The sequence below is a fragment of the Rhinoraja longicauda genome, chromosome 4 (genome assembly GCF_053455715.1).
Source record: "Rhinoraja longicauda isolate Sanriku21f chromosome 4, sRhiLon1.1, whole genome shotgun sequence".
Lineage (NCBI taxonomy): Eukaryota > Metazoa > Chordata > Chondrichthyes > Rajiformes > Arhynchobatidae > Rhinoraja > Rhinoraja longicauda.
In genome coordinates this window covers 42983998-42998804 of record NC_135956.1, presented here as the reverse complement: position 1 = coordinate 42998804, position 14807 = coordinate 42983998, and the positions used below count along the sequence as shown (strand labels likewise).

General features: G+C 41.1%; 1 protein-coding gene across 5 annotated transcripts in view; it reads right to left on the bottom strand.

The window, feature by feature from the left end:
* Positions 1–14807, bottom strand: part of bbs9 (Bardet-Biedl syndrome 9) — a 303117-nt gene that overhangs the window by 222186 nt on the left and 66124 nt on the right. For 4 of the 5 annotated variants that reach the window (XM_078397603.1, XM_078397604.1, XM_078397605.1 and 1 more), the window contains 2 exons: positions 14262–14366; positions 11331–11345 (listed from right to left, as the gene is read on the bottom strand). In XM_078397603.1, coding sequence (XP_078253729.1) covers positions 11331–11345; positions 14262–14366 — 120 coding nt within the window. The remainder of the gene's footprint in view (positions 1–11330; positions 11346–14261; positions 14367–14807) is intronic. The other variant, XM_078397606.1, reaches the window with a different exon arrangement.

The window sequence follows — 14807 nt, the reverse complement described above, 5'->3', positions numbered from 1 at the left end:
ACCTCGATAAGATTACCCCACATCCTCCTGGACTCCAAGGAATCGAGACCCAGCCTACTCAACCTCTCCCTATCGCTCACACCCTCTAGTCCTGGCAACATGCTCGTAAATCTTATCTGAAACCCTTCAAGCTTCACAATATCTTTCCTATAACATGGTGCCCAGAACTGAACACAATACTCTAAATGCGGTCTCACCAACGTCTTATACAACAGCAAGATGGCCTCCCAACTTCTTTTCTCAATACTCTGAATGATGAAGGCCAATGTGCCAAAAGCCTTTTTTACCACCTTACCTACCTGCGACTCGACCTTCAAGGAACCATGCACCTGCACTCCTAGATCCCTCTGCTCTACAAAACTACCCAGAGGCCTACCATTCACTGTGTATGTCCTGCCCTCCTCCCAAAATGCAACACCTCACATTTCTCTGTATTAAATTCCATCAAATATTCCTCAGCCCACTTGACCAATCGATCCAGATCCTGCTGCAATCTTTCACAACCATCTTCACTATCTGCAAAACCACCCACTTTTGTATCATGAGCAAACTTGCTAATCTTGCTCTGTATGTTCTCATCCAAACCATTGATGTAGATGACAAACAGTAATGATCCCAGCATCGAACCCTGAGGCACACCACTATTCACAGGCCTCCAGTCCGAGAAGCAACCTTCCAACATCACCCTCTGCTTCCTTCCATGGAGCCAATTTGCTATCCATTCAGCTATCTCTCCTTGGATCCCATGCGATCTAACCTTCCAGAGCAGCCTACCATGCGGAACCTTGTCGAATGCCTTACTGAAATTCATGTAGAAATCTACAAGTCTGCCCTCAATTGACCTTTTTGGTCACGTCTTCAAAAAACTCACTCAGATTTGTGAGACACGACCTCCCATGTACAAAACCATGCTGAGTATCCCTAATCAGCCCTTGCTCATCCAAATGCCTGCATAACCTATCGCTCAGAATACCCTCTAGTAACTTTCCAACTCCAGATGTTAACCTCACCGGCTTATAGTGCGCTGCATTTTCCCTGCAGCCCTTCTTGAAAAGAGGCATAAAATTTTCCACTCTCCAGTGTTCCGGCACCTATCCTGTATTTAAGGACGACGTAAATTTCAACCAGGGCTCCTGCAATTTCCTTTCTAGTTTCCCACAATGTCCTCGGATATATCTGATCAGGCCCTGGAGAATTGTCTATTTTCATACACGATAGTACCTTCAGTCCTTCTTCGACGGCGACACTGACTGCTCTCAAGACACTTCCATTGACTGCCCCAAGTTCCTCCGTCCTATTGTCTTTCTCCTCGTTAAATAAACACTTGCATTCTATACGCCAAGGCCCGCCTCTGTCCGCCTGCTAACCATTTTAACTCCCCTTCTTATTCCCGTTCCCACCTTTTTGTCTTTGGTCTCAATTGCCAGTTAGGCTACAAGGATACTGGAAGAACAGCACTTCATATTCTGCATTGATAGCTTACAACCCAATTAACATTGAATTCTCCAATTTCAAGTAATCCCCCCCAAATTCAGTCTTTTTCCCCTACTCCCATCCCCACCCCAGTTGCTTAGGTAATCCTATCCGCATGATGAAGCCAGTTCATTGGCTATATTTAAGAGGGAGTTAGATGTGGCCCTTGTGGCTAAAGGGATCAGGGGGTATGGAGAGAAGGCAGGTACAGGATACTGAGTTGGATGATCAGCCATGATCATATTGAATGGCAGTGCAGGCTCGAAGGGCCGAATGGCCTACTCCTGCACCTATTTTCTATGTTTCTATGTTTCTATGATTGGAATGACACAAAGATGATTTTGTTCCAAACTTCTCTGCAATTATTATTGGTTATGCTCAGCACGACAGGAATTGAATGGGCCAGCATTGGAATTTGTTCTCCTCAAAGAGCTTTTAATCTCTTCATAAGAAATATATATTTACAAAATTAAACTGGCCCAATGACAGTCAGTGGATTTCCCCCATGAAAATTATTTATACTTAGTTTTTGATGCAAACACATTTAGTGGAGATCTGATTCCATAATACTGACATTATCAGAAAATTCTAATATTCTGCTTCAATGATTACTGTGTCTGTATATTGATTAGGATTTTTGCTGTTGTGATGATGACTTGGTTCGGGAAATAAGGAGGAGCTGAAGGCTGTGCAAAAGGAGCTGAGGAGGAAGATCAGAGAGGGGAAGATCAGCTACAGGAAGAAGATGGAGGACCAGCTGCAGAGGAACAACATCAGTGGAGTCTGGAGAGGCCTCAAAACCATCTCTGGGTACAAGGAACCGGACTCCCGGGCCGAGGGGGACCACAAGTGGGTGAACGATCTGAACCTTTTCTTCAACAGGTTTGATCAGTCACCTACCCCTCCCCCGGTCCAATCGCCCCTGCTGCAGCCCCCCTTGTCTGCACATCCAGTATGCTGCCCCACCTCTCGTCCCACAGCACTTGGGTCCAGTCACCACCCACTGCTTCTGCTTCTCCTGCCCCAACCCCACCACCCCCACCTCCTCCTGCGTGGTATCGGTACCAAAGATGCCGCACCCGAAGGAACTCAACAGCTACAGGCCGGTGGCACTGACATCGCACCCGATGAAGACACTGGAGCGTCTGGTCCTCCTCCATCTCCGCCCCCTCGTGAGACCATCAATGGATCCGCTGCAGTTCGCCTACCAGACTCGCATCGGGGTGGAGGACGCCATCATCTACCTACGGAACAGAGCTCTTTCACACCTGGAGAAGCCGGATAGCACTGTGAGAATCATGTTCTTTGATTTCTCCAGTGCATTCAACACCATCCAGCCGAGGCTTCTGGGGGGCAAGCTGGAGCGCACAGGAGTGGATCACCACCTCGTATCCTGGATTCTGGACAACCTCACCAACCGACCACAGTATGTGAGGACAAAGGACCTGGTCTTGGACAGGGTGGTCTGCAGCACTGGGGTTCCGCAGGGAACAGTGCTAGCGCCATTCTTGTTCACCCTGTACACTGCGGACTTCAGGCACAGCTCTGCAGACTCCTATCTACAGAAGTTCTGTGACGACTCTGCCATTGTCGGCCTCATCATGGGCGACGAGGACAGGGCGTACAGAGAACCGATCAAGGAGTTTGTGGACTGGTGCCAGCGGAACTGCCTCCAGATCAATGTGGGGAAAACCAGGGAGATGGTGGTAGATTTCCGTAGGCGCAGCCAGGTCCTCCCGACACCGGTGAACATCAAGAGGGTGGATTCTTATAAGTACCTGGGTGTCTACCTCAACAATAAACTGGACTGGACTGAAAACACCGATGCGCTATACAGAAAGGGCCAGGGCAGACTTTATCTGCTAAGGAGACTCAGGTCCTTTGGAGTGCAGGGAGCACTCCTAAGGACCTTCTACAACACGGTGGTTGCATCGACCATCTTCTATGGACCATCTCAGCGGCGGAAGGGAAGAGACTCGACAAGCTGGTCAGGAAGGCCAGCTCTGTCCTGGGCTGCACCCTCGACAGTGCAGGTGGTGGGAGAGAGGAGGATGATGGCAAAGCTAACATCGCTGCTGGACAACGACTCCCACCCCATGCAGGACACTGTCACTGCATTGAGTAGCTCCTTCAGTGACAGACTCCTTCACCCCAAGTGCCAGAAGGATATAGGAGGTCCTTCCTTCCCGCTGCTGTGAGGCTGCACAACCAGCACTGCTCCCAGCAGACGAGTCAACAATAACAGCTCAGAACACACGGAAACAAATGACAATTGTTGTCATTTTATTTATAATGAATGATCTCTTGCTCTCTTGCTATCCACTTTGCTGCTGTAACACTGTAAATTTCCCCGGTGCGGGACGAATAAAGGAATAAATTTTTATTATTATTATTATTATGATAGAGCAGCCAAATGTAGTAAAATGCCAGCTCCCACTGGGAAAGGTCTACAGAATTGTGTTATCCAATATCAAACTAAAATTCATATTTATTTAATACTCCCCCTGCCCCCATCACCCAGTTCCTTTCCCCTCCTTGAGCTGCTTCATTTCATAGCCCCCCTCTTCTGAGTCTCCTATTTCACATATGCCCCACACCTGTTCCCTTCTACCCATTTTCCCTCCCTCTGGTTTTACATTTCACTACTCATCTTCCTTTCTTTTTAGATTCCACATCGGCTCCCTTTTGTCTCCACCACCTCTAGCCTGTAAAACTGTGCCCACCCATCAGCCAATCACCCCTATTCACAATCCATCTATCACTCTCCAGTTCTTGCTCCTCTCATTTCCCTCACTCCTGTACTCAGTCTGAAAAATGGCCCTGACCTAAAATGTCATCTATAGAAAAATAGAACTGCAGATGCTGGTTTATAACATAGATAGACACAAAGTGCTGGAGTAACTCAACGGGTCAGACAGCATCTTTGGAGAAAAAGGATGGGTGATGTTTCACGTCAGGAGCCTTCTTCAGACTGTCCATTTCCTTCCAAGCAGATGCTGCTTGACCTGCTGAGTTGCTCCAGTGTTCTGCTTTTGTTCTAGATTCCAGCATTGCAGTCTCTTTTGTCTAGGTAAAATTTAAAATTATTTCAATGAACATCCAAGACCAATAATTAAAACGAACCCGCAACGGGTAACTAAAATTAAAGTATTATAAAGTCTGTTAAGATGTGGGGGTGATGGTGGGGAGAGGCCTTGGGCAAGGGTAGTTGGTGGGATAGTGAGGCAAGGAACGATGCAAATTACTGAATTAATTATGAAAATAGATAAGGTTCTCACAAATGGAATATTATGTGAGCATTGTCCATCATGTTAGAAAAATAAAATAATTATCTGAATGGTGAAAGATTACAAAGCTTAATTTTAAAGAATCTGGATGTGCAAAACATGATTTATGGAAGGCTATGATGTATGTACTGCAAGTAAATCAAAAAGATAATAGAATATTGTTGTTTATTGTCAACAGAATTGGATACAAATATAGAGAGATTGTTCTTTAGTTTAATAGGCCATTGGTGAGACATGTTGAGCTCTATGTACAGTATTGCCCTTTTTTAAGGAAGGATATGATTGCATTGTTAGTAGTTCAGAGTACCTGGAATAGGCAGTTATCTTGTAAGGAAAGATTAACAGATTGGGTTGTACCTGGAAGAGCCTAGGACTTGATTGAAACAAATAAAGATCATTGACTTTAACAGGGTGGATTTCAAGAGAAAAAAAACAAACTGTTCAAAGAACTCTGGATTAAACAGCATCAAGTGTGTAGTGGGACGATTCCCTTTGTGCTCAGTCCTGATGCAGGGTCTTGAACTGAAACTTTGATCACCCTATTGCCTCCGCAGATGCTTCTTGACTAGCCAAGTTCTTTCAGCAGTTTGTTTTTACTCCAAATTCCAGCATCTTGTATCTGGATTTGAAAGGATGTTTCATCTTTTAGGATAATCTAGAAACTAGGCCTTTTAAAGTACATGGCCTGTTCATTTAAAGCAGATGAGGAAAATTCATTTTCTCAGACGTTCATGAGTCTTTGGAACTCTCTTCTTCAAAGAATAGTAGTGGCAGAGGCGGATAGACATTTAATAAGCAATAAGGTGAACAGTTATATTATGGTTATGTGGTTAGACGGGAGTGATATGTTGTGGGTTCAATCAGATTCGCCATAATCCCATTGAATGGCTGAACAGGATGAAAAGGCAAAATGGCCTACTCCTGCTCCTAATTTATGTCCATAGGTGATTTTGCTTCTAAGTTGGCTTTTTATCTGCAACAAATTCAATCTTAACATAAAGGTAGCAACAAACTGAAAATGAACCCATATCCATTCATACAGTGAAGGAGCTTAATTCCCTGTCAATCTCTATGCTGACTGAGACCTTATTCTTGACATTTGTTTATAAGTAACTTCGACAAAAATAATTTATTTTTATGCTCAAAGGAAATGAAAAGGAATTCATAGATTTAATTCCAGACAGAGATGCATTTAGGAGGAAACGGGAGAAAATCCATTTGACCTAAAGTAAGCACAGGTCAATGTTGAGTTCATTAATAAATGAAAGGCTTGTGTAACTTCTGTGGATTCTGGCATAAGCAAAGATGCTTTAACTCAAAATAATTTCCCATATAAAATACATGCTGCTTCGTGCAATACTTTTGATTATTTTAAATGCCATAATTCATATCTATATTTAAACCAACTATATTATGCCATTTAATGCACAGTACTAAAATGGACAGGACAGAACTGGTAATTTTTAATCTGGAGAATTGTTTTTAATGACAGATACATAAATTTAAATTGCAAGCGATATTTTCACAATTTTACCCCTCATTCTGGGACACCTTACGAATCTGACTGAGTTTTTTGATGATGTGACCAAAAGGTTGAGGAACGGTTGATGGAATTTAATACAATGAAATGTGAGGTGCTGCACTTTGTGAAGACTAACATGGGCAGGACCTACACAGTGAAAGGTAGTGCTCTGAAGAGTGATGTAGAGCAGATGGATCAAGGAGTGGTGGTACACAGTTCATTAAAAGTGGCACCACAGGTACATGGGGGGGAACAAAAAGGCTTTTGTATTGTGTTCAGTTGTGGGCACCATGTTATACGAAAGATGTTGTCAAGCTGGAATGGGTGCAGAGGAGATTTACAAGGATTTTGCCAGGACTCTAGGGCCTGAGCTAGAGGGAGAGGTTGAACAGGCTAGGACTCTATCCCTTGGAGCGCAGGAGGTTGAAGGGTGATTTTATAGAGGTGTACAAAATAATGAGAGGAATAGATCAGGTAGATACAAAGTCTCTTGCCCAGAGAAGGGGAGATTGAGAGCGGAAGGACATAGGTTTAAGGTGGGGGGGGGGGAAGATTTCATAGGAACCAGAGGGGCAACTTTTTTTTTACACAAAGGGTGGTGGGTGTATGGAATGAGGTCTGGAGGAGGTAGTTGAGGCAGGTACTATCACAATGTTTAAGAAACATTTGGACAGGTACATGGAAAGGACAAGTCTGGAGGAATATGGGCCAAACGCAGGCAGGTGGGAATAGTATAGATGGGACATTGTTGGTCAGTGTGGGCAGGTTGGGCCGAAGGGCCCTTTTTAATTTTATATGACTCTATAACCTAACCCTAATAAGGATTTCTATTGCCCAAGCTTTATAAAGTTCTATATCATTCACATATTCTAACTGTCTATTGCCCACAGACTTAATGAAATAATGCCATTATCTCTTTAACAGGTGGACAATGATTGTGAATAACCTTATTGCTCATGTGATCTAAAGGTTATGGTAATTATAGTTCTTTTTTTTGAGTAGTGTACAGAATATCATTTACATTTGTGCAAATTTTTCCATAAAAGCAGCAGAAGAAGCTTATTGTTGCTATAATCATAGTAGATTCCCTGCTGTTTGAATACACAACTGGCTTCCCAAACAAAAACAAAATGTCATCATCATGATGGTATTGCAGATTGCTTTTCAAGGAGAGGATGGGAAGAGAACTTAGGAGCACTAGACTCAAATGACTGAATCAGCGTATCGGTGTCGAGGAGAGTGCTGAAGGTATGAAAATTCAGGAGATAGTTCTTGGGGTTGTACAGCTGGAAGGATTCCAGAAGTATGGAGGGGGTCAATCTGTGAAAGGAATTAAGCATGTGTGAAAGTTTGAAATTAATCAGCGGGAGAGAATAGGTGCCAATGTTGGTCAGCAAGGACTTGGCTAATGTGAAAGTTTAGCTTTGTGCACAATCGCATTCAACAGCTTCTCAGTGAACTGGGGTTTATGGAAGGTAAATGATGGGAAAATACCAAGATAATATTGAAATAATCAGAGGAGGATGTCAAAAATATGACTGAGATGGGATAAACTAGCTGAGGTATGGGTATAGGTAGAGCATCTCAGTGACATGAATAACACAAGACAATGAGCTGAAGAAAACTGCTTGTATCCCCTCCATAAACTAATTTGCCTCATTAACTCCTTTCATAACAACATGCAAAGCACCATAGGGTTGGATGGCTTTTCTGAGATGCAAACGGGGTGAATCGCAGAGTGGTTGATAACTAGAATTCACTGCCAGAGGAGGTGGTGGAATCATATACAGTCACTATGTCTGAGATATTTAGACAGGCAATTGAATCGGCAAAGCATCGAAAGATAGGAATCCTATACAGGCAATTGAGATTAATGTAGATGGGTAATAAAATCAGCAAGGACAATGTGGGCCAAAGTGCTCATTTCTCTGCAGTGCAACTCAATGTCACCAAGGAAGTCACAGTCCTTGTACACTAGGTAAGATATGACAGCAGAAATGAAGAGAGATGTATTCACTCAGGGTGGTAAAACTAAGACATTTTCTTTCTTGGTTTTTAAATTTCCATGAACTTTCTCCCGGAAAGTGGCTCCAATCTGATCAGCAGTGACATACAATTTACATTGCACATCCTTCCCCATTCACTTAATTAACTTGTTCTCCACATTCTGTATTATTCCTAGTACCACGTGCTTTAATTTTGTTTAATTTCTTGTGTGGCATCTTATCAAAGTCTTCCCGAAAATCCAAATACAGTGCATTGCTGGTTGACCTTCATCCACTCTGCATCTTTCAATTTTAACAGTTTTGACAAATATTATTTCCCTTTTATAAATCCATGTTGATTTTGCCCAATCTATTATGACCTATTTCCACTTACTTAATAAAAGAGTCAAGCATTTATCTCCTGATGTCAGGCTACCCAGTCTTTTCTGCCTTTCTTAAATAGCAGAATGCATTTGCTGCCTTCCAATTTGTGTGAATCATTCGAAAAATCTTGGGAATTTTGGAATAGGAGGACCAGTGCATTTATTGTCTCCAAAGTGGGCTCCTTTAAAATCATTAGAAGCATGTCATCAAGTCCTGGGGATTTATTGCATTTTAATCTCATTAGTTTGTCCAATATTAATTTTTATTCACTAACAATAATTTCTTTAATCCATTAGATTACCAATGAGTTGGTATTGAATTGCACTGCAGAGAAATGAGCACTTTGGCCCACATTGTCCTTGCTGATTTTATTACCCATCTACATTGGACACCCTGACCTTACCACCTTTGGACCAAAAACAAATACAAAGATTAATTCAGTGATTGCATCTAGACATATGACAGCCCTCAGGACTCAACAGTATCTTCACCCGTTTCTGATAAAGTTTGTGTCAGAACTTACAGTTCTGATGAGAGTTTACCAACCTGTAACAGTAACTGTATTTCACTCTCAATTAATGCTGCCTAACTTTCTGGGTATTTTCATCATTTTTTTGAATGAATGTTATATTTCCAGTAACATCAACATTTGGGAGTTCATGGTTCTAGCTTGGATTTTATTTTCCTCTCTCCTCTGTTCTCATTAATCTCTTTATATTTATTTTACTTCCAGATAGAATGAATGCAATAAACAAGTTATTCACCAACCTTTTTAGTTGATACTACCACCACCACTGTCTCTCTTTTGGTTTCCATCCTATTATAAACAAAAACTCCGCAACCAATACTATCCACCATATACCCTTTCCCTAACTCTCGCACACCCCCCCCTCCCCCCAACCCCATCCCCCATAACTTAAAAATGTTTGGACGCTAATATCTATTAAATATCATCATCTTGAAATGTTAACATTAAACACTCCCTCTACAGATGCTGCCTGTCCTGTGAAGTATTCTCCAGTATTTTCTGTTTTTATTTTGATTCACTTATGGTGTTTTTAATACCCAGCTACTACCCTACAACTGTGCTGCTTGGTTGGGGACCGTGGAAGAAGCTAGAATATAATCTCATTCACTTAAACACATCTAGAATTGTGTGGTTATATGAATGATTTTACCCCAGACTAAGTTTCCTTTCATCTAACAGATTACTCAATTAATACCATCAGAATTCACAAGCCGGCAAAAATCTGATAACAAACATCCCCCAATGAAAATTCCAAAATCAAAGCTAATTTGAAGTCTCGAGAATCAAACCCTTCAAATGCAGTGTGGAATACATATGCAGACCTTCTGATTTAAACTTCCTCACTGAAGCCACTGAAATATAGATGCAAGATAGACACAAAATGCTGGAGTAACTCAGCGGGACAAACAGCATCTCTGGAGAGAAGAAATAGGTGACGTTTTGGGTCGAGACCCTTCTTCAAACTGAGAGTCAAGGGAAGGGGAGGAGGAGATACAGAGATACGGAAGTGGCATGTGTGAGAACGAGACATCAAAGGGGGTGGACCAAGGAAAATGTAGAATAGATCATTGTTAGCTAGGAGCAGGTAACAACAAAGCAAACAGAGATAAAATGTAATCAGGGACAGTCAAACTGTTTGGAGAAATGGGAAGGGGAGCGATGGAGAGAGAGAGAATGCAAAGGTTACTTGAAGTTAGAGAATTCTTTAGTCAGGGGATGGTGAATCATTGCCACTGAAGGCTGTGGAGGTCAAGTCAATCGATATTTTTAAGGCAGAGATAGATATAGATTCTTGATTAGTACGGTTGTCAGGAATTATGGGGAGAAAGCAGGAGAATGGGATTAGGAGGGAGAGATAGATCAGCCATGGTTGAATGGTGGAGACTTGATGGGCCGAATGGTCTAATTCTGCTCTTAGACAATAGACAATAGACAATAGGTGCAGGAGTAGGCCATTCAGCCCTTCGAGCCAGCACCGCCATTCAATGCGATCATGGCTGATCACTATCAATCAGTACCCCGTTCCTGCCTTCTCCCCATACCCCCTCACTCCGCTATCCTTAAGAGCTCTATCCAGCTCTCTCTTGAAAGCATCCAACGAACTGGCCTCCACTGCCTTCTGAGGCAGAGAATTCCACACCTTCACCACCCTCTGACTGAAAAAGTTCTTCCTCCTCTTATCACTTATGAATTTATGAAGTCAATATTCATACTGTTGGGGTGTAAGCTGCCCAAGCAAAATATGGGATGCTGTTCCTCCAATTTGTGCTGGCCCTCACTCTGACAATGGAGGAGGCCCAGGACAGAAAGGTCAACGGGGGAATGGGAAGGGGAGTTGAAGTGTTGAGCAACCGGGAGATCAGGTAGGTTTAGGCAGACTGAGCAGAGCAAAACGATCGCAGAGCCTGTGCTTGGACTGAGCGGAGATGTAAGAAGGGTCTCAACCTGAAAGGTCCTCTCAGTCTGAAGAAGGGTCTCGATCTGAAACGTCACCCATTCCTTCTCTCCAGAGATGCTGCCTGTCCCGCTGAGTTACTCCAGCATTTTGTGTCTATCTTCGGTTTAAACAAGTATCTGCAGTTCCTTTCTACACATTGAAATCTAGATATATACATTTCTCAAAAAAAAGTAATAGAAAGTGTTCAACATACCTTCAGGGTTTCGCTCTGTTCCCCAAAGAAAGCACAAAGGAAAACAGAACACAGTTTGCAACATCAATTGGATTGTTCTGAAAAGCCAGCAAAAGATGCACTGAATGGGCTCCTTTTTTGTCGTAAGAAAATATGAAATATGGTCTATAATCAGACTGGGCAGATAGGGTTTTCTCATGGTTATCACATGCCATTTTTTCACTCCTGATATATCTCACAAATTAAAATCCAATTCCACAGCTGCTGTGACAAACGTTAAACTCCATTAACAATCACAATGCTGCTTTATCCTTTAAATTAAATCTACAGAACCAATGAGCTGTCAGATTAATCAAAGCTCCCTTCAAATATTACTTAATTTTAATCTTTTAGCATATGTATAATAGAAATTTAGTTACAGTTCCCTGTTAAAATCCATTATAGATTTATTCCACCCATTATCTGCTAGTAGCAAAATCATTTCATGACATCCAGCTGGTTGTGTTTTTAACACTGATGCACAACCTTTTCCAAGGAAGGCCAGATTGAAAATCCAAAACATATCTGAGGAACACTCATGTGAATATGCAAATGAACTTCCTGCTCCTGTCATTCCAACTGTTTCTCAATTGTCCCTGCAGTTACACTAATACATCAATCCATTGGAAGTGTGCCAAACAGATCTACTGATGGTTCAGCGACTCCAATTATTTCAATGGTGAGGTGCAAGGCACATGTGCATGTCTCAGACAATTTTCATTTAAAAATAATAACTGAGCATAGAAAAAAACACAGAAATATGGAGAATAGGTGCAAGAGTAGGCCATTCGCCCTTTCGAGCCAGCACCACCATTCAATATGATCATGGCTGATCATCTAAAATCAGTACCCCATTCCTGCTTTTTCCCCATATCCCTTGGTTCCTTTAGCCCTGAACTAATGCTAACTCTCTCTTGAAAACATCCAGTGAATTGGCCTCCACTGCCTTCTGTGGCAGAGAATTCCATAGATTCTCAACTCTCTGGGTGAAAATGTTTTTCCTCATCTCAGTCCAAAATGGCCTACCCCATTCTTTAAACTGTGACCCCCTGGTTCTGGGCTTCCCCCAGCATTAAGAACATTTTGCCTGCATCTAGCCTGTCCATTCCTTTAAGAGTTTTATTTGTTTCTAGAAGATCCCCTCCAATCCTTCTAAACTCCAGTGAATACAAGCCCAGTCGACCCATTCTTTCATCATATGTCAGCCCTACCAACCTGGGAATTAAACTGGTGAACCTACGCTGCACTCCCTCAATAGCAATAATGTCCTTCCTCAGAGCAATCCAATTGCGTTGCAAAGCAGTATGCAATTGTATACAATTGTATGCAATTGTTTTATTTTTTTTCGTATTTTTTCGTATTTTATTTTTAAATCATATTGTTATTTGGGGTGTTTTCATAGCATGATTATTTTTTAATAGTGTCATTATTTTTAAATGTGAGTCAATATTAAAGACATTTAGATATTCAAAGTTGAATTTTGCACAATGGTTCAAGGTGAGTGTTTCTTTGAGCTAGAAGAAATACTTCCCAGACTTACTCCAGATCTTGCGCCAACATCTCACTGATCTATTTTTGAAAAAATAGTTAACAGTACAATTAAGGAGAGTGAATTGATCAGACCATTGTCTTATTTCTTTTCCAAAGGATTCACTTACTTTAAGACCCAGGGTTTTTAAAGTAGTGAAGTTTGATTAGCAGCAGATGGCAGGAGCTGTTCCCTTCCAGTTAAAGACGAATACAAGTAATAATGCAGTATATAAACCGGACAAATTACTGATCCCTACAGAACACTATCAATTTTTCTTGGATAAATTCTTGTGGACTGTAAGCAGGAGGCAATCTGCACAACCAAGTTGAACAATGAAACAAAATCTATTCCACTCATATAATTAGCTCAAACTCAATTCTCTCTGGACAAGCACTATGGCACAGAGCGTGCATCAGAGTATCTAAAACTATGGCATCACTCTTTTAAAACAAGCGGTCACCCATTTAATAAATAAATAAGATGACATTTTCTCCCTCGGAGGTGCTGAATTTCGAACTCTTTCTCAACAGGAGATGGTGGAAGTAATGAACTATATTAAGACAGAGGTAAATTCTTTATAAGCAAGTGATTGAAAGGTTACTGGGATAAGTAAAAATGCAGAGTAAGAGTTTAAATCATATCAGGTATTATCTTATTAAATGTGGGAGGATGCTGGTATATTCTCCTCCCAACTCATAATTTCTCAAGAATAATTACTGAACGTGACTGGACTCCTAAGCTGAGCTGCTGTTTTGACAGAGCTGCAAAGTAGAAAGTAATTTGCAGAATGAACAAGTCCAGCATTCATTTACTGTGCACTAATGACTAATCCACTCACACCACCTAAAGCTGGATACTAATACAGTTATCCCAAATGATAACTACCCTGGAGTTCTGTCAGACTTGATTCATGATAGAGATAAATACATTTGTTAAATATTAATGGCATCAGGGGTTAATGCAGTAACATGGCATTGAGCAGAAGAACGTCTGTTATTGACATAAAGGGCCAAATTATCGACTCTTGCTTCTATTTATTATTCAAAATGAAGCAGCAATTTATATATAGTAGGTTATCTTTTATATATTTGAATTTCAAAGTTCAAAATATATTATTTTACTATTTCCATATTTTTGGAAATCTTCCACTTCTTAGGTAGTCCTTAGAGATTGAAGAAAAGCTGTGTCCATTCCACTCTGGATTGAATATTTATGAAAATTAATATCTACATTATAGCTATAGTCTATTCAGTCTGACCCAAAATTACTTTGCATGCTGATTAAAGAATCTGCGCTGATCAGCAGTTCACATTTTCTAGTCTGGATTAAATCTGGTTTGAATCTGATTTGACAGTTAAACAACAGAAAATTGTTGTTTGTACCTGTTGGTGTACGATATGATACTGCAGTATCGCCCCCAAGAATGGCAGGTGGGAAGCTCTCCTTTAGGAATACAGATAAAGTTACACTTCTTGACGTCCCAGGTTCTGAGAAACAATTACAAAAATTAATGAATTAGAAATTAAAAAGTCAAAATATATTATTTTGCTATTTCTGCACTTTAAGAAATCTACTTATGCAGTTGTGCTTGAGGATTGAGGATAGACACAAAATGCTGGAGTAACTCAACGGGTCAGGTAGCATGTTTGGAGAAAAGGCATAAATTATATTTCGGGTCGAGACCTTTCTTCAGACTTTAGGATTGAGGATGAGTTGCTCCCATCCCTCTCCAGTGGATATATATATTTTTTTTAAATTACATTTTAGATGCAGTCGATTCAACCTGACCCAAAGTTTACTTTGCAAACTTTATTGCAAATATGAATGGTTTGTGGTATTAATGTGGTATAAACCAACAGATTTGGTTAAAATCAAATATCCACAAAAATAAACCAAATGACAATTATTTTCAACAATTGGAAGAAAAG